We start from the raw sequence: 21,061 nt of genomic DNA, 5'->3' as shown, positions 1-21,061 counted from the left end.
AGATAACAATGACGACATGTCCACGTTCGTGTGCAAGGGGACCGAAACTATTATTCAACAGAAATGGATTCTCGATCAATCTGACGATAATTTCAGTGAAATCTTTTTAACTTCTTCTTCACGAAGTTACGACGATTGAACTGAAGGCTGATCTTATTTCAGAATGCTTGGTCCATGCGACCGAACGTTGTATCAGCCTTTAAATGTGGAATAAGCATTTTCACTTACCTTCCGATGCAAAGATTCCAGCCATAGCTATGACATTTCCTTCCTTGCAAAACTGTGCATGTCAACAGCTCCACATCTTCTTTCTCGCCTGCACAAACATTTCAGAACATCGGCGAGAAAATTTGGAATATAATGAGCTATCGCACTCGGTAGAAACCATAATGTGAACACTAAAAAAAGATAGGTTTGATTTGACCCTTTGTACTTTTTAACAAACGTTACAATGCCACCCCCTTTTTTCTTCACTTCCACTTGCCGAGTTAGCAAGCAAGCAGTGTAGACAGCGATGATAATACGCACAAGTTCCCAAAGTGAAATTATTAACAGTGCATTGCAATTACTGAATTTATACGTTGAATTACTGCATTATTTTTTTAAAAAAAATTGCGGAGGCACTATATCATTGTTTTTACAACCAAACTGCTTTTCTAACCGCCGTTAGTACCACGGCACGTTAGTACTCTCGCACGTAGTACCAGATCATACGAAAAGCCTAGTTTCACACTGACAACTCCATACAACAAAGAATTTACTTCTGAACAGACATCTTTTAAATGATATTAACATTTTTATACAAACAATTCGAGAAAGTCTCCCTAACTCAGACAAAAGTAAATACAAATTAAAATATTTCTTGTAAAACATACAAGTGCCAAAAACGATAATTTGCGGGTCCATCCAGTACGGTCATCAGTAATACATTTTCAGCACCTTATAAGTTTTTATGCACAATACTGATTGCAAGCGAATTGTGCCGCAACCCATTATAAATCATTTCGACTTATGACGTGGCATCTGACGTGCTGTCATAACTAGTACAATTCAGTCCTAACTGAGGCACAAAATTACGGGGACCTCCCCGATGGCGCAGTGGTAGCGTCTTCGCCATGTAATCAAGGGGTCCCGGGTTCGATACCCGGTGGAGGCACAAGTGGTTCGGATCCCACTTTAAACTGTAGGCCCAGTCCCGATTAGCCTTACTGTGCATAAAGTGGACTTGAAACAACAAATCAACCAAATCAACCAACAAAATTACGGGCTAAAAGTTCTAAAAAAAAAGAAGAAGAAATGATTTAATGGATTACCGGATATGTCAAGAAATGCAAGGGATTAATATTGAACATTTCTCGCCATATGGAAAGATGTGCAGTCCCCCACAGATCGATATGGTTACTTAAGTGCCATGCATCTAAGTGGCACACTCTGAAGACATTGCCACACTGCCCGCAAGAGATTCCTGAAACCCAGGGTCAGACATACCAGCGTGCCTTTAGAAGGCTTGTTGTAAAGCGCAGACTACAAATTCCGTTTTGCTTTATGTGACGGAACTTCGAAGAGCTATAGCTTGGGATATGGTACGTCATTCTTTCTCTTGGGCTACTCCATGTAGGATCTTTGCTTCACAAGTTTTGGCGGAGAGCCAACACTTTCTTGTTTCTCAAGGACGCTCTGAAAACGGGATTCCTGACAGACACTCCCTTAATTCTAGCCATATTATTGGCGCAATTATTCTAATTGAGCACACGAAAGTGAAAACATTAATTCGTCTTCTACTTTTGGAGAAGTCAAGAAAGTTCTAATTGCATGATTTTTGCCACTGCTTGAATGTGGATGTTTCTGCTGGAGTTTGCCTCAAAGAGTACATTCTGAGAAAAGTTGCTCTGTTGTTTTGAGACTGCTAGTTTCCATACGCATAATTATTTTGCTTAACTGACACAGACACACATGTTACATAAGATTTGCTGATTTAGCCTCTTTAGGACACAAGGTGTCCCAGATTAGAATCTAGAACGCCTATACATTGATATCTCGATATGCTCTTTTGTCTATTTATTCCATTAATCATCATCCTTTGCCTTTTTTAACGTCGGATTACTTCAGAACTGAGGTTAAGCCCTTCATTTTCCTATCATCCAAAAATATTTCTGCCTCCTGCTCCTTTCGTCTATTCAAAGAAATTTTGATTTGTTATATCTATCCTGTCTTCCTTTATTTCCTTCCTTCTACCTGCATTCCTTAGTCCTCTTAGGCACTCTTCTCCTTCCTTCTCGTAAATTCGAATCACCTAATTCTTGATCTCTCTAGACTTTAGTGCATTTTATTACCACCATAATGTTTCCGATATGCATTCTGTCTGTCTCTAGTGCTTGAAACTTTTTCACTTATTTTCCTTCATTACTCTGTTCCTTAATCATATATTGTACTATATGTATATCATGCAATACTTACTTAAACTTCATATTATTCCTCCACTTCTTTATATAATATTGTACTTAACTGCCTTCTGTTTCTTATTCCTGACTAACTTCTAAGATTTTCTACTATGTTTTCTAGGCATTTAAAGCTGTGAATCTTTCATGGTTTCTTATTCTGATATTAGTTTATTGATTTATTGCTTATTGATTTCCTTAATTTTACTTAGCTTTTTCTGCCACTTTTGGCTAATTTGCGAAGATGGGAATGAGTGATAATATAATGATCTTAGCTGCTTTTGTTGCTTGTGACCACTTTTCTCTGCATGATGATATGATACTACACAAAAAGTAGCTCCTTAACTGCTCTTGGAGCGTTACTAATTTAATAATAATAATGATAATAATAAAATTATGATAATTGAACGAGAAACATTAGTAACGTCACATCTGCAATAACAACGACTCTACAGTAGAACTGCAACAAAGCAAAATGTATAGCAATGATAATACAAGTCGATGATAAATGACGATACAATATTTATGCCTATGGTCCATCATCCACTTAACGTTTTACACTGTCAATTCTGTTGCAGAATATAAATCAGTTAACAACGAAATACAGTATTGTGCGACTATTGAAGTGGTACACATGGATTTAAACATCTACTTCTGATCTCGTTAAATAAATAACAATTGTTGTAACATTCAAAGTAGTTCCTACCAATACCCATGTCGTGAAAAATATTAACGACTCTAACCGAAATTAGTAAAATAAAAGACAAACGCTTCTACGAAAGAACATGTCTTTATTAGCCTAAGCTAATGTACAAACAAGAAAAGTAGTCTCTTTACAAATCCATAATACATAAATAGAAATATTGTGCAAGGGTTTATATTATATTATGTTTGCTTCTACTCTGCGATAACAGGGTACAAAAATCTCTTACATTAAGAGTCTCATAATGCGTTCATATTGCATTTTTGAAACAGTATGATAAGCCACAATGCTACATGATGCTTTTCGTATCACTGCATCAAAAACATCTACTGGATTTTTACATAAAATGATGTCAATTTTAACCCTCAAACTGAGCCTGTTTATCATACCTGACACTACTTACAATCCATAATATTGAGCTAGACCTTAAGTAACATTGTGATGCAATTATACATATTCTTCTTAATAGTAAAACAACACATATCACATGTAGGAACATAGATTCGATTCTCTCCTTCCTCACTCCTTCTTAGTTGAAGGAAATGTGGTGCCTACGAGTATCAAGATAGTAAAATTGTCGATGCCCTTGTGGAAATCAAGTCCCGTTTTTGAACTTTAAAAGCGTCTTTGCACTTCTTACCTTGCCCTTAAATACTGTTCCATAACACTCGTGGTGGCTCGCACTCAAACAACACACGAAATCCGAGCTTAAATATGTTCCACTGAGTTTCACAAAAGTAGTTCCTTAACTGCTCTTGCAGCGTTACTGATTTAATAATAATAATAACATTATAACTGAACGAGAAACATTAGTAACGTCACATCTTCAATAACAACGACTATACAGCAGTACTGCAACAACGCGAATTGTATAGCAATGATACAAGTCGATGATAAATGACGATACATTAATGTCCATGGTATCGCGATGCTGTCAAAAGCATCACGTCGTCTTCTTGGTATCGTCCTTGGTACCGTTGCAGATATTATTTTGCGTGTATCCGTCCGAGATACTTCTCGCCGATTCGCTTGTTATATCGTCGTAGCTACAGAAACCGTTGGAATATCCATTTGCTGGTTTACCGTTGCCGATGTGTACTCCTTTTGTGTACTCCTTCTGCTCCACTTTCCTCTGATGCAGGGTGTTCGGTAAGTGACCGTTTGTCTTAGCGCTGCCGTTGGCGATGTGACCGTTGGTTTTGACGGTTCCGTTGCTGGTGGCGTAACCGTTGATATTGGCGTGACCGTTGCTGGTAGCGTGACCGTTGGCGACGACGCCGTTGCTCTTAGTCTCTTCCTTTCCTGCAAGACCGTTGGCGGCAGCAGCAGCGGCTGCGGCTGCGGCTGCGGCGGCAGATCTCTCCCTGGCCTGCAATAGAATGAATCAATATAGCGAGCAGCGCACAAACTAAAAAATCGTCGTTATGGTAAACTATTATTTCTAGGCATGCCCAGTAAACCCTGTTAGGCATATTTTACTATGCAAAGAAACTAATTTGCCCAAAAAAGCACCAATAGACTGGTTCAGTGACGTGCCTCTGATATTCATGGCATCGATGCGCCGTTATAACTATTAGGAATATCTGCACATACTCATTATGGTGAGCTGCATAAGAACTTAAAATTCGTAGTTATAGGCAACTATTACTTCTAGACATGCACCATGAAATTCCTGCCAAGATATTTTTCACCCTGTTTTACTACTGTTCAAGAACTATATTTTACAAATCCTATTATTGAGCACCTACGTTATTAATTGAAGTGAAAAAGTAAGCTGTGACGTAAAAATTCAGTTCAATGATTTTTTTTCAACTCTGAAGAAGTTGAAACACTCCAATAAGGACAGAAATAGAAAGAAGGGTTTGAACGGTAAAAATAGTAATTTCTAACATGTTTCCCTTCCAAAACTGATGAAAGTTCGCAGACATAATGTCCCATTGGCGTAAATAACGACCCCGCAGGTCCCGCGGCGTCCAATGGGGCCTCGCCACACTCGAAAAAAGGAATGGATAAATGAAAAAACTACTTAATTACCATAAATTTTGAGTAGCTGTTTATATTCCTTCAGTTGCCTTTATGAAACAGTCATCTGTAAATGTAATATTGTAAGGACATGAGAACATCAACTATTGACAACATTTTTAACAGAATTGCACATGTGCAAAACACACGTAACAGCGAGAAGCAAACACCGCTTCAAATGACCTGACGGTGACTTTAACAACTAAAAGGAAGAAGGGAGGGGTAAAGTCGAATTTGAGTTTTGTTTTTAGTCCACTTTTATGTACAGATAGGCTAATTGGGACTGAACCTAAAGTTTAAAGTGGGATGCGAGCCAAGCCACTAAGTGACTCCATCAGGTATCCAGGGAGCCATTACTACTACGCCATCGGGGAGGTCTGGGAAATCGATTTTTAGATGGCGAATATTGGATGAAAGGTGAGAAACTGCATTTGAAATGACACATGTAACTCTCCATAATGTTGAAAAAATAACCACAATGCTGTAAACTGTAAAACATATGAGTAAAAATGAGACTGAGTTTAGCATTAATGTGGTGAATTATGATTCAGTTTTACTCTACGTTTACATTGCATTGTTTATTTTTATCACAGCTATGTTTCTAAAAGAATCAGAAATTTGCCAGGTGAAGAACAAACAGAACGAAGTTTAAGTCATAAAATTTTCAGAGCAAGAAAAGGTTATCTGCAGGAGGGCGGGGACAGAATTCGTTAGTTATGATCTTGCACTGCCTTACACTCAGTGTCCGAGATAGTTATTCTAAAGTTCACAAAGACTAGATGTTAATTTCTGTCATTTAGAAAGAACTCACAGTTGTGAACTTATAAGAGGTTCAATGGGTTGTCTCCTTAGTGGCCGCACACTCTCTCCAGTGATGCAATTGTCCAGCACGCACATGAGTCACACTCCAGCAGACTAAACAGTGAAATATGTTCGATTTCCAAACAATGGCGTTACAAAATCTCCTATCATCAGATTGCCATGAGTAAGAATTTACATCATAGAATCATCATGCGCTCCCAATTTGCCTCGAAGACATGAAAGAAAAAGTATCCAGTCATGGCCAGTAGAAAAGACTTCATTAAGAAACTGAATACATTGTTAGGAGTATCTTGATCGCACTGATGTTGCAACTCAGCGGGTCATTCATACCTTGTTGGACATTCGTATAGAGTTGTTTCTTTCATGTAGCCAGGGGCTACCTTCCTCGAAAGGTAGTGAAAGAGAATCGATTTAGGATTATTTCCTCCAGGCACTCGTTATGCCATTAACTACTACTGTAAGTTTTAAACGTTATATAAAGCAACTCCGAGCATGCTAATAATCTATGCTCGTACATGGTTAATTACATATACATTATGAACAAGGAAGTGAAATATTGACTATGTAAATTGAGTATGATCTAATTTGTTCAGCTGTGTCGCAAAGAAACCTTTTTAAAATTCAAAAGAAAACTGCAAAAGATATTGACTGATAATTATATATATAAGGTAGAAGAATTCTTTGAAATTAATTTTGTTAGGTAAAATAGTTATGCTTGTAAGATAACAATGTTAACTGCTAAATTTATGTAAGTGGTGTTACGTTTCTAAGATGCTGTTGGGATGTTTGTTTGTAAAATTTATATATACTTTATTAGTATAAGGCTAGGTTATATTTCTGACGATTGTAATACATGTGATGTTCTCATATGTTTCCACAATAAAAATTATTATTATTAATAATGTTTCAATTAACCGGTCACTCTAAAGTCTTCGAAATTTGTATTTGTGTTAAGCGTCAGTTTTCTGTCACTGTTGTTTAATTGTAACAATGAAAATCTTCATACAATGTCGACCGTCGCCTTATTTGAGAATGCTGATAAGAATCATTATAGAGAGGTAATTTGTTATGATTTGTTTGTGTCTTTGAGCTTTCACTATCCGATTGATGATTTTTTATTAAACTGCTTTTTTATTGTAAAATAAGCCTAACAGGGCACACAACGCATGTCTAGAAGTTATAGTTGCCTATAACGACGAACTTTAAGTTTTTATTAAGGTAAAGTGCTCCCCACCTTCCTTATAATTAATATAAAACGAATTACAGAGATGGAATATTTTCCTGACTTTAGGGGGCAAGTCAATTTGTTCACCCCAAAATTTCACAAGCGGAGTGCATGATATATGTATAAAATATCGTTTATGCCATTGTTTCATTCCAAAAATCATTTTAGGTTGGCGCTACTGTCGTTGGCGAATGTTTGATGAATTAACCTTGCTTATTTGTATTGATAATGAAACACAACAGAGGAGATGGCAGAAAGATTGGAAAGTGGGAAGCTTTCGTTAAACATACGTCCGTAAACAATCACCTGGATTGAGTTAAGATAATCAGAAAAAAATATCTTAATAATAATATACGGAATACATTTCAGTGTCGTTCGAAGTTAGTATGATAAGCAACCGAAACACACAAAATTATTTTTATATCCTTACCCTCCTCATCTTCTTCTTGTACTCTGTCTTGTAGAAATCTGAGAATAGGAAGTAGAACATGACAGCGTGCATTCCAATCCACCATACGAAGGCCTTGGGATAATTGCAGTCAATGAACAAGAGTTGGAAGGCGTGGACCATAACCAAGACAAACTGAACCTGCAAAAAATAATAATTATTATTTATTTATTTATGTAATAGAGCCACAATTAAGCCATTTCCTTTAAACAATATTAATGCGAATAATGGAAGTATGGACTTATACGCAGTTCTATGAACTCATGAAAAATTGCTGATCTTCAGTTTGACAACATTGGAAAGTTACATGATTGGAACATTCTAGTAAAAGCACACAAACTCTTAAGTGTAAAGTAAAAATATACTGTTGGGGTTAACTGATAATAGGATTTGAGACAAAATCTTTTCAGATTGGAAATATGGTTTTTAAGCTTGAATGCAAGTTTAAAAATAAAAACTCGAATGTGTATTACTACTTGTAGGCGCTAAAATAGTAGCACTATCACTGCTGTTATTACGTACATCGACGACAGCTAGGTGGTAGATTACTTCATTTCTATCGATATCATCTCCTGTACATTTCAATACATACACTTGTGTCTTTGAATGAAATTATTCATATAATGCTAAAGGAAAAAAGTACTAAAACACCTGCATTTGGCATAACAATATGAAAAGAAGCCAGAAAACAAGTAAGTATTGTAAAATAAAACCTATTTATAGATTTATATTTTCATTATAGCTGTAAACATATGAAGTAAGTTATTAGAATAAACAATTAAGATATTTGAACATTTTAATAACATATTTACAAACTTCGTTCAACATCATGTGAACATCACAATGTTCCTCTTTTATAAACATTCTGAAGTAAGATATCAACTTTTCTTACCATCTGCAAGGCAGTGAGGTATTTCTTCCACCACAAGAACCTCTGGAACTTTGGACCCATGGCAGCCATCATGTAATAGAAGTACATTATGATGTGGACAAAGGTGTTGAGCAATCCAAAGAACGAACTATGGCCGCCTGAAACAGTTACAATTAGAATCAGCACTGCTAATTAATTAAAATATATTAATATGCCATTCTTTGTGTAATATTTTCCTTATCTTTCTGAGTTAATTGTCAGCTGTTTTCTTTATATAATTTAAACTGATTCCGTGTGAATAGTGAAGATTTTGGGCTCAGATAACTCATAATTTTCTCCAAGATACGAATATTTATTGCTAGATTCAAGAACTGATCTTATATATAAAACACACACACACATAACACACACACACACACACGTGTGTATATTTGTAATTTTTACGTCGCTTTTCTGCCACTTCCTGGCAAATCGCGTCGATGAGAACAAGAGATTATATGAAATTAATTACAGGACATTCACAAAGGACTTCCATGCCCAGTCAGGATTCGAACCCTCGAACTTTGGTAGAAGGATAGAGAGTCGACCATTTTTACTAATACATTGTCTTGTTTACTGTTAAAAGTTAACCGAAAATATTCAGGACAATGTACATACCTGGAGTGAACTTAACTCCAAACCATACGCTCATTGGCATACATCCGTGGTGGATAACATGGAGCGTTGACACGTGATCAAATTTCTTTCTCAGTACGAAGAAGAACTGTAAAGGAAGTTGCAGAAATAATGTGAGATTAAATGACAAAATTATCTTTCGCAAAGATCTTATTTAATCAGTCAATTAAGTGAATTCAATGACAGAGAAATCACACAGTCAAATAAAATAAGTTTGACTACATACCTGATAATTATTTTTCAGTATTTTAAAGATCGGTTACACAGCTTAAACTCACATACAAAAAAAATATCATGTGCACTGTTCATGAAATTTACAAAGAATTATTTCAGTGAATATTTCTTTTACCCTTCCGGAACTGATAAAAAAAATTAATTGACTAATTTGTATGGTTTATTGTGTACAAATTCACATACTGAATGTAGGCTATGAGGTTTTAATTCGTTGTTACTGTATACTTTTGAACTTGTCATTATTGACATATCATATGGTATATCATAAAATTAAATTGAATTGATTGCAATAAGTGATAGCCCATCGATTATGGATAAAAATTGAAGAACGCTTATCTCTTTCGTACAAAGAAATACTCCAAAATTGAGAAGGTGTTTAACAAAACGTAAATTCCAAAATAGGAAAGCAGATGATTATTCTATGCATATTGTCATTACAACACAGTAATTATTGTAAAGAAGATATATACTGTTAACACTTACAGTGTCAAAGAACTCCGTGAACTTTGAAAAGTAGTACCACCAACAGCCTCTAGCCATCTGCAACATAAATAAACACAAAACATATAAATATTACATATTCGTGTCAATTTGATATCGTAATCTCGTCCATTACTTAAAAAGTCATATTTTAGTATGTCATGCTTTCAGACACTTAGAAGTAGAAACCGCTAAATGAATTGTTATAAATAAGAAACAAAGTGCACTAAGCTGCGAACGCGAAGTCAAATTTATATATATATTGGCTATTGCATATTCTTGCTTCTCCCCGATTGTGTAGCGGTGATGTCGTCGCCTTGTGTTCAAGAGGTCCCGGTGGAGGCACATATTGGTTCGGATCCCACTTTAAACTGTAGGACCAGTTCCGATTAGACTATTTGTGCATGAAAGTGCATTTAAAACAAAATCAGCCGGCCACTGTGGCGGAGTGGTTAGCACATCGCGCTACGACGCTAGGGATCCCGGGTTCGAATCCTGGCCTGGGCATGGATATTTCTGAGTGTCCATTCATCAATTTCATTATATCATCCCTCATTCCCATCTTCGCAAATTAGCCAAAAGTGGCACAAAAAGCGAATTAAAATAAAGCAAATAAAGAAATGAATCAAACAAACAAACGTTGCTTTCCGCAAGTTTTAGGAGTAATTAATCTGGAAACATTTATTATTTATTTATTTAAAATGGATTTAAATCAATACTAACGTGGGTTTTTACAGACGGTCCACGGTTGCTTAATCATCTTGAATTATACTAGTTTGATTCTGACGTTGCTTAAAAGCGGTTAGGTTCAAAATAAAAGAATGAATGAACTGATTCTGACGTTGTGGAGACCTCTCATCTTCAGAAAACTGGTTAAGAGATTTGTATAAACTTTCGGGTTGTGCATGAATATGTACACGCAAGTAAACAACCGAAGAAGGAGACACCAATTTCCGAAACATTGAAATCCAAACAACAACAGTTGAAGTCCAATCTCGTTCATTACTAAGTATTTCCAGAAAACTTAATAAAAGAGAAAAACAAGCCTAATAGTATCGAAAAACTACCTTCAGCAGAAATAGAGAGATGTCACTTACCCGCATAGCCCGTGGCGAGTTGGAGTAATCCACTGGTTGACATCTGAAGCTGTAGTGACCTCCCCAACCAGATGCCAGGCACTGTAATAAAACGAGAGTTCCATGAAACATTTGAATCAGTAGAACAAGAAATGCAAGAAATTAACTTTGAAAAAGAGCAGAAAACGACATTGTATTTACGTGGAACTGTTACATATAAATTCAATGTAAATTTAATATATCTGCACAAGGTTGAATCAATTCCTATATTTTAAATATCTGGAACCGGCGTATGGCACTGTATGGTAACTTAAATTTTATTAAAACGATTATGCGTTCAATTGTCGTCGAGAAGTGTAGTCTATATAAGTACTGCACATTGATGTTCATATACGAGTTCAATGGTACTGCACCTGTCACTTCATCTAACGCCAAGTTAAAGCACAACCGAATCTTCTATTCCAGCGGAATTGTATAACAAAAAGTTGATTTGGTCTTCGTTCTACTCGTAATCCTACTCTGTGAAAAATGCCGTTGTGAAAAGTGTCCAGACTGGTATATCCAAATGTTATTTACTATCCGTTGTTTTAGCATTTTCGCATTTCAGCAAATGACATTAATATTATATTCTTCTAATTATAGTATCGCATAAATATAATATCTGTGAAATGCATATGTACATAAGCTGTTCTAATGCATGAAACTAGTAGCTGCTAATATAAATAAAATCAGGCAATACTGTTGTAATGATAATAATGGAAGGTAAGACGATGATCGTAAAGTAACATGACAAATAGTTAAATAGTTGTCACTTTTTAGTATTCGATACAGCAAGAGAACTATTAATTTCTATTCAGTTTTGATGAAATTGTTTTGACAGTGACTTCAGCATATTCATCTGTCAATATAGAACATTTACTTTGAATATTTAGATGGCAAAGTAAGTTACATATGTGCTTTATTGTATGAAATCGCTTTCACCAATTTTTAGCCCTTTTCTTTTTAATGCCAGATGGCTGTTTGAAACAAGAGAACTAAAAACCATTAATTTTTTTTGGCTATTTCTGTTATTTCTGATGTGAATTTTTGGAGTTAGAAAATAAAAGTTTTTTAATGTTGTACTGGTAATGCAATGTAAATCTTCTGAGGGTGGTGATACCGTCACACACTAATTGCTACTCAAGCCAATGCCTAAAGAAGTGTATATCTTTTACTACAAAGTAACTTGTTAGTTTATACAACATCAACCTATTACCAGTTGTCAACAAAATATTTTTAAGTTATGTCTTCTCCAATTTATGACGTCGCCAGAGGATAGACAAGTGTTGGCTCTAGCCCATCCAAATGAGAAATTTTCAACAAGTTTTATAATAGAATAAGAATCGCACACACAGAGGGATAATAAGAAGAACACAGAACGAGCGAGACAAATAAACTGAGTGAAAGTAGCAGAAAGAGATAGGGAAACAGAAAAAGGTAGACAGGAAGAAGATAAAAAACGAAGGAAGAATGTGTAATAAAGAGTGTGGAACTAATAGAAAGATATAGAACCATAAGAAATATAGGAAGAAGGAAAATGAAAGGTAAATATGAGAGAAAGATAAGAGGAATAGAGGACGGGAGTGATAAAAGAGAAAGAAATAGAGAAAAAGAGAAGGGAATAAAAGAGAGAGAGAGAGAGAATGAAATAGAGAAACAGATAAAACAAGGAAGGAAGAGAAACAGGACGGGGAGAAAAAGACAGAAAGAAAGAAACAGAGAGGTAGAGACATAAAGATAGAAAGAAAAAGGAAAGTAAAAAAGGAAAGAAAGAAAAACATAGCAAGGGAAGAAGTAGAAAGAAAAATGGCGTTAAAGAAAGATAGAAAATGACAGACAATGATGCAAAATAATAGAACCTTAGCAAACACGACCATTGAAACACGTCAAACCCAAACGAAACTATCTGGAAAACTACCTATCAGCACACATGACACCAATATACACGATAACTGTTATTAAAGATAGTAATACACAAATAAGATCAACACTAACCTCGTAAAACAACCAGGCACTGAAGCACACTTGAAGGAAGTTGTAAATTATTAAAACATTCCTGAGTTCAAATGGTTTCCTGTATTCCATCAACTTTGGGCCCAAAACTTTGACGATGTATACATAAGATAGACAGACCATCAGCGTTGGGAATGGACCACTCATAAGGAACCAGTCGTTCACTCTCGGATCTGTAAGTAGAAACAAATACATTACATGGCATAAAATTGGATATTTTTTCACTTATATTAAAAATAAAATAAGTAGAGTTTTTCTGCCTGCGTATATATTTTTGTCAGAGATGGGCCACTTTTGGCTAATTTGCGAAGATGGGGATGAGTGATGGTAAGATGAAATTGATGAATGGACACTCACAAACATCCAGGCCAGGATTCGAACCCGAGACCCCTACCTTGTTTGAATTCGTCCATTCTGGTTAGCGTTGTCTTCGGCAGTCGAATAGCAAGATAATATTTAATTATACTAAAAAGGCATTATTATACTTATTATATTAAATTATTAAAATTGTCACATGAATAATAATTTCCATTTTTTAGGTTGAACAAACCAAAAAAGAATTATTGGCTTCCATACGGATTTTCCTAAATTTCTCCTGGTATATCAAATGTCATTATTTCAATTTTTAAAAGATAACTTTGATAAGGAGGAAAAAAGTAAAATAACCTTTCTTTAACTAAGAGGGGGACATGCTGCCTACTCTCCCCTGTGAGCATAATGGCAGGCTAGTGTTCGGAAAATTGTTCATGACTATTTAAATAGGCCTAATTTCCTTAATGAATTCTATGTGTTTTAAAAAAAAATTTTTTTTACGTAAGTTGATGCGGGATAGGCAGCATCTTGTCTAGCATTTTTTTTTCCTTTTCAATTTTTGATGCTCTTTTTGCATATAACAAAGAACAATGAAAAGGGTGATGTTTGATTTGATTTGTTACTTAAGCGTCGTGTTGTCTCCTGATGGTGTAGTGGTAAGGTCATCGCCTTGTAACCAGGGGTTCCCAGGTTCGATACCTGGTGGAGGCATATAGTGTTTCGGATCCCACTTTAAACTGTATCTTTCCATGCATAAAGTGGACTTAAAACTCAAGCCAAAACTTAGCGTCGCTATTCTGCTACTTTTGGCTAATTGCGAAAATGAGGATGAAAGATGACATGCAAAAAAAAAAATAGATCAAGGGACACTCACAAAGAATACACATGCCCAGGTAGGGATTTCCACTCTGGAAAATGATGATTAACATTTTGCTTGGTAGTACTTATGCGTCCTACATACAGAGTAAGTAGCGATTGCTGAAATTAGTAGAAATACGAAAACTAGGTGAGACGGTAATTTAAATAAGAAACATTTCTACAGGAGTAATTGTAGAACGAGTTTGGATAATAGCTCTTATGAAGAATCCATTCTGGGACCTCTTGAATGAACGACAACGGATGCAATAATTGGCTGGATTAGGTTATTTTACGTCGCTTTTCTGCCGATTTTGGCCAATCGCAACATTGTTAATGAGTGATGATATGAAGAAATTGAAGAAGAGACACTCACAAATGTCCTGTGCTAACCAGTCCGCCACGGAGGTCGGAAGGATGCAATAACATCAGTAAATTGTGCATTCTAACGAATATTGCGTAGGATACCTACATGATAGTTTTGCCTTGAAAGAAAAAAAGACATACAATTAGAGAATTCTTGCTTTCTTTGTCTCTAGATCTCACGCAATACCCAGAAGGTCACCAGGCCTTATGACAGAATCTTCTCCATTGGCAAAGAATGTGAGTTTGAAGAGATGGACACGAAACCATGTCCTTGAACGAGCTGTAATGAACAGGAGCACTTTGCTCAAACATATCCTTTACTTACATTGGAGGGACCAACGCTGGAAGGCCGCGCCAACCCTCAGGCTACTCGAAGATGTTAATTTGCCGTTGCTTCCCAAACGAAAGTGACGCCATTGCTTGCATTGTTTTCTCGGGGTTTCAGGCCCAAGAGCGTTCTCTCACCACAACGTGTTTGCTTTGTTTCAATGTTGGTCACGGTTAAATCTTTAGCGTCGCTTTTCTGCCACTTCTAGCTAATTGCAACGGTCAGGATAAGTGATGATATGATGCAATTGATTATAGGATACTCACATAACGTCCCCGGGCGTTATGGACATCCTATATGTAAGCAGGCATGTATGTAGAAATATATTTCGGGAGGGGTCTGTGAGAAAAAATGATAGAGAAAATCACCATTATGATGATTTCCTGTATCATTTTGTCTCACATTCCTCCATTTTATCTGGTTTCCATGCACCAACTTAACATCTTTACCAACTTCAATATACCAAGTGTAAGTCCCTGCTCTCCGGACAACTTCACCTTGAACATAGGATGCACCACTGGAATCTCTGTTAGCAAGTTTCAGCCAAACTTTGACATCTTCTCTGGTATCCTCACGTTTGTCTTCATCATGAACATCCTGCAACCGATCCACATCATCATCTGCATCCCATCCTCGTCGCGATTTAATCTTGAGTGCAATCTGCGTGTGTTCGAATACACAACAGAAGTATTAAACGACGACGAGAAAAAAAAATACGGGCAGAAAATACATCTATGGAATGCAATTTCAAATATGGACTGATTCACTAACCGCCAAACAACTACTTCAATATGGAAAGGCTATACCCATTATGGATCATTCAGGATTCAACGTTGGTGTTTGTTCTTGGCTAATAATGAATATGAAATTATGTACAAGAGAAATGTTGAAGTAGCGGATCTGTTGTCAAGGTTGCCGTTGCAAGGGGAAACAGTTGATATCGACGGGATTGTAAATGCAATCAAGCTCACGGATCGCCTGAAAGATGTCTTCCAAACTTTGCAAGAACAAGATGTGATGTTGAGACAAGTCAAAATGTACGTTATGCAAGGTTGACTATAATCTAAGATTAAGGATTCGAATATAAATGCGCCGGACCCTGTAGTCGAGTGGTTAGCACATCGCACTGCGAAGCCAAGGGTCCCGGGTTCGAATCCCGCTCGGGCTTGGTTGTTTGTGAATGTCCATTCATCAATTTCATCATTTCATCACTCATCCCCATCTTCGCAAATTAGCCAAGAGGCACAAAACGCGAAGTAAAATAAACCAAAATCAATCAATCAATCGAATATAGATGCAAATGAGTTCAAAGCACTGAGAAGAAGAAGAAATGAACTACGATGAACCTCCGTGCCTGCATTTGTCCACTTTGAGCAAGACGTGTAATGTTCTTTAATTGTAATGTTCATTGATTCCATTCACATGAAAATGAATCAAGTATTATTTCTTGTACACAAATGTGAATGTTAGCAACATTTGTACCTTGTTGGATAGCTGATGACTCAAGGAAGTAATTTGTACGCTTCGTCTCATACCATTTTTGTTATTAATACGTTGCCTAGTAAACTAAGAGTGTATTTTTTTATCACCACTTGTAAGATTAGACTCACCCGTTACTTACATTTGATTGTTATTTGGGAAAAAACTTTCTTTTCAACGAACCACTTATTTGTTAGCTATCAGAAAACGCTGAAATATGTGCCATACAATGAGCAGTTTTTTCTCAATTCATCTTTTTATGTGGAAAATTGTCATTTTTTTAAAAAAAAACAATAGAAATTCGATTATCTAGAAAACTACTAATTTTCGGACGGGATATCATATGGTCAAATTTATTGCACATTGCCTCTACTTTAACCCCTTTCAGGGAATAAAGCTAATTGGTCACCCTGTATGCAAGAAAATTACGAGATTTTATAGAAATGTGTCCTATTACGAGAAAATTGAAGAAATATGTTGTAAAAACGCGAAATTGGTAAAATATATCAAAATATGCTTTATCAAGTTGGTCTATTTCGGCTGATTTTCATCAGATATGTAAAGATCTCACCCCAGTACACGATCCGATGCCAAATGATAAATATGTTATAACATAAAGTCCCGGGCCCTAATAATCAGCCATACACCTTAGTTACAAATAATGGTCCTCCTGATAAGAGGAAATCATCATAATAGTGATGGAACAGGCGATAAGAATAATGGTGCATCTCCAGAAGTCCACGAAGGAAGATAGTATTTAGATGAGAATGATATGTTTAAGGAATACGAGAGAGGAGACAATCATGAAGTGGTGGAAGTAGCTGCAAGAGGGAACGTGGATTTGGATAGACGTGAAGCAGCAGACAATCGCATTAAGGAGAAGTCAGAGGCAAAGAAAAACACCTGAGAGATTAGATTTGAGTAATTTTGGTAAAACGAAGTAGATAAAAGATGTAACAAAAAATTTGTGAATGTAAAATTCCATAGACGCGGGGAAATGTCGTGTGTGACGCTATGTATGTAAATAGACTGTATAATTTATAAGACCTTTGAAATTGTCAATATGTTTGTAGAAACAGATTGTGTTTGGTTTTTGAGACATGGAGTTCGTTATAAATTGTTAAGTGGCAATTTGATGTTAAATAAATAATGTTGAATTATGCGGTGCGTATCTTTCAAAATCAACTCGGCACCTTGAGTGCGATCTGCGTGAGTTCGAATACACAACAGGGCTCTCACCTGTTAACTAATAAATATTATTATTATCATAAAATTACTAATACTGTAATAATGTTTTAAGAATATGTCTACATATGTGTGTGTACACTAGTAACTAAAAGCATTCTGTAAAAAATAGAGAAGTAGCATGATTAATTACCTAGCTTATATCTAATCAAGACCACTAAAATTATTTAAAAAGTCAGTTGGTGTACCAAAGTGATAATGTCAAAATAAATAGAAAAATGGAAGATTATAGACTAGGAAAGGGACTGACTGACGTCTCGAAACAATTAAAGGGCCAATCAAATTATCAAAAGTGCTAATATTATCATTTATAATATTCATGCGCATACCCGGACTCTTTTTCAGGGGAGCAAACAAACATTTTATCCAGAGGGAGAAACAACGCTTTTTCCAAAGGTGTGTGACAAACAAAAGTTTCCCAGGGAGGACATTACCTTATTTTGAATTATTCGAAAGCGAAATGCTATTTATTTTACTTTCCAAGTAAGAAGGCACATTGAAGAGAATGAAACTTTTCCTTGGTCATGAGCAAGTGCTCCCTTCTTTCCCGCTGGATACGCACATGGTATTGTTATTAGGGCACTGCAACATCTTGAACATTATTCAAAATTTTGGGTGCCAAAATTGAGGGGGGGGGCAAGGGAAGTTTATCTTCTCTTGGTAGACAGGGCTTAGCTTAAGAGGCCATAATGAGGGGCAAAAGTAAGCATTTGAGGGGCAGTTGATCCCCTTGCCCCCCTAATAGCCGCCACTATTCAAACGCAATCGTTAGTATGATTAAATTTTAAATTTCACCTTAGAATACAGTAATGAATACAAAGAGGACGTGTTGTAAAAGTTACATTTTGAGTGATCTTCAGTTAAGTCATTACTTACCACTTTTGTTTTCCATGAGGTCATGGTAACCGTCTATTATATTTCGGACTAGCTGAGCCATTTTGATGCGTTCTTCTGGCTACTGGTGAGATTTGGATTTCTTCCGTTACTACAACTAAAAAGAAAAGAAAACATATCGTTAGTAATTGTTGCTGAGTTTATTGACGAAACAAAATTAAATTGAATTACATATTTGATGACATGTAGCTCGCACGAACTCTTAATGTGCTCCATGTGAACCACAAACTTCGAATTATGAGCTCTTAATTTCCTTTTTCTCTCCCAAATTGGCATTCTGGGCAAATATTTATCCTAAATTTCCCCATTAATTAATTTCCATGGTACAAATTGGCAAATAAAAGTATTAACAATACGTAAAAACGTAGAAAACCTATGTAAATGTAAAGATGTTTTTACAGCTTTCGAATTTGAAGCGGTTGGAGTTAGAATTGTATGACTTTTGAACACACTACATATTAGATTTTACAGCGAGTGTAAAAAGCGCGCTGTAATAGATCTTGGCCGTAGAATTTGTAGGGAAGTTCTCACATCGCCGTACAGTTAGGCAATACACATAACAGGATCTACGTTCCCATCTTTTTTATCGGTTTCTATATTTTGCACGGTCTAGCATGTTCGTACAATCTGCCATATTGGAAATATGCTATATTTAAAAATAATTATACCATGTTGTCATGTAAGTTAATTTCACGTTATTATAATTGTTACACGACAGAATATTCACCGAGAAAGGATTCTTAAAAGCAGGAGAATGTTTTTTTTTATCCGTAATATAGGAAACGGTGCATGATCAAAATGTGATGTTAGGTTGCATACGTACAGGCGGCAAGTTATCCCTTGAAAGCTATTCAAAAGTTAAAAGTTTGTTTTAAGCCCACTTTATGCTCAGATAGACGAATCAGGACTAGACATACAGTTTAAAGTCAGATCCGCATTACTGTACAACAATGTACAGTCACAGGCAATAAAAATGGAACACCTAGATCCTGAAATCCTAGCTTCCTTACAAGGCGTTATGTGTGTTGCCTAAATCTACGGCGGTGGTAGAAGTACCCATTGAAAATTTGCTATTGAAATCCACTTATGGCCGTGGAGTGAGGCAACACACGAAACGCATTTCAGGAAAGCAAGTTTTTCAGGATCTAGGTGACCCATTTTTATTGCTGGCGACTGTACCTTCACTAACGATCGAACCCGGCACCCCTGATTACAAGGCGACGACGTTACCACTACGCCATCGATGAGGCCCTTGAAGGCAGTAAAGAACTCGGGATAAATGAAAGAAGCAAATGCAAACCCTCCCAAAAAAAGGGCCCGATTTCTATTTTTGTCCTTGAATAACTTTTAAAACGAAGGTTAATTACGTAATTATTGTATATCCCGTTTCTTCCTCTGGAACGCCATCTATGTAATAATAAAATTCACCTTTACAATTCTAACCCCCTCCGAAAAAAGAATTCTGCGTAAGCTAGTTACTGTGATGGAGAAATAGAGGTATTATGTTGACATTTTTGTTTACAAAGAGTTGATCCGTGCGTGACTGTTTCGCACATGGGTACACAAGCAATAAAGTGCACACAAAACATGTTCCGAGTTGAAACCAAAATTCAAGGATCCCAGGTAGGAGTATGCATTCAGGAATTCGAGAAACACGCGACTCTTGCAGATGCTTTACGCCTCTGAACAACAGTCGGCAATTAGTCTAAACAATTAAGAAACTGAGAAATTGGTCCTCTCAAGGTGACCTGGAACACCGCCGTGAAAAACCTAAGTCATCTCATCGCGTGGGAAACTATGTTACACTCTTTCCAAAAGGTCAAACAAATAATCGTTCCTTTGTTTCGTTGTTCGATTCGTCATTGCCTTTCGGCGGGAAAGCCACGTTCACAGAATGAACTTGACATTGGACGGAAATACCTCCTTTAAATTTAAATGTTTACGTGCGGGAAAACCAAGCCCGATCCATTTTCCTGTAATTAGCTCTACTTAGTTATTTTTTCACCAGCGTAGTCTTGGGATAGAAACTGCCACATCTGTCAATCACAATGTTTACCCAGAATTTGGTTTTCAGTCTACTTTATGCATAGATAAGCTAATCGAGACTGGAACCACAGTTTAATGTGAGATTTGAAGTACTGTGCAGCGTCAACCAATGCTTGCTCATTACTCTTGATTGACTAACCTGTATCCATTGAACTTGGCATTGCAAGCAGAACGATATTTTATTGTCAGTAAATTCTTAACTTCGAATACATAGGTGTTGAAATCTAATTGCAAATACATTACAGGAGCGTATATTCTAGGTTAGACAGGCTATCTACGAAGTCTGAAGCCTAGAGAATAAATATAGAAGAGTAATCGATCAGAAATTGTAAATATAATTATTCATTTCAGTGAGATGATGTTGATTCTGGAGTTGGCAACCTGATTTCTTATGAGTTTGCAACCTCGCTGCCTCTGGCATAGCAACGTGGTTTCTTGAAAACAACCAAATGTGTCTCACCACTTATACACGACGTTTACGTGAGCCTAA

At 36.3% G+C, this 21,061-nt stretch overlaps 1 protein-coding gene across 2 annotated transcripts in view; it reads right to left on the bottom strand.

Annotated features, from left to right (window-relative positions):
• Positions 1-3,209: 3,209 nt before the first annotated feature.
• The window catches only part of LOC145996555 (very long chain fatty acid elongase AAEL008004-like), a 51,715-nt gene continuing 33,863 nt past the window's right edge, over positions 3,210-21,061 (bottom strand). For both annotated transcript variants that reach the window (XM_083133055.1, XM_083133056.1), the window contains exons 2-9: positions 18,508-18,622; positions 13,029-13,219; positions 11,016-11,096; positions 9,922-9,978; positions 9,187-9,292; positions 8,551-8,687; positions 7,641-7,799; positions 3,210-4,510 (exon numbers count right to left, since the gene is read on the bottom strand). In XM_083133055.1, the coding sequence (XP_082989181.1) occupies positions 4,085-4,510; positions 7,641-7,799; positions 8,551-8,687; positions 9,187-9,292; positions 9,922-9,978; positions 11,016-11,096; positions 13,029-13,219; positions 18,508-18,568 (1,218 nt within the window). In that variant the 5' untranslated portion in view covers positions 18,569-18,622 and the 3' untranslated portion in view covers positions 3,210-4,084. The remainder of the gene's footprint in view (positions 4,511-7,640; positions 7,800-8,550; positions 8,688-9,186; positions 9,293-9,921; positions 9,979-11,015; positions 11,097-13,028; positions 13,220-18,507; positions 18,623-21,061) is intronic.

The sequence above is a fragment of the Lepisma saccharinum genome, chromosome 1 (genome assembly GCF_977018435.1).
Source record: "Lepisma saccharinum chromosome 1, izLepSacc3.1, whole genome shotgun sequence".
NCBI lineage: Eukaryota > Metazoa > Arthropoda > Insecta > Zygentoma > Lepismatidae > Lepisma > Lepisma saccharinum.
Note: the sequence above shows the minus strand (reverse complement) of the source record. Positions and strands in the feature narration are given on the sequence as shown.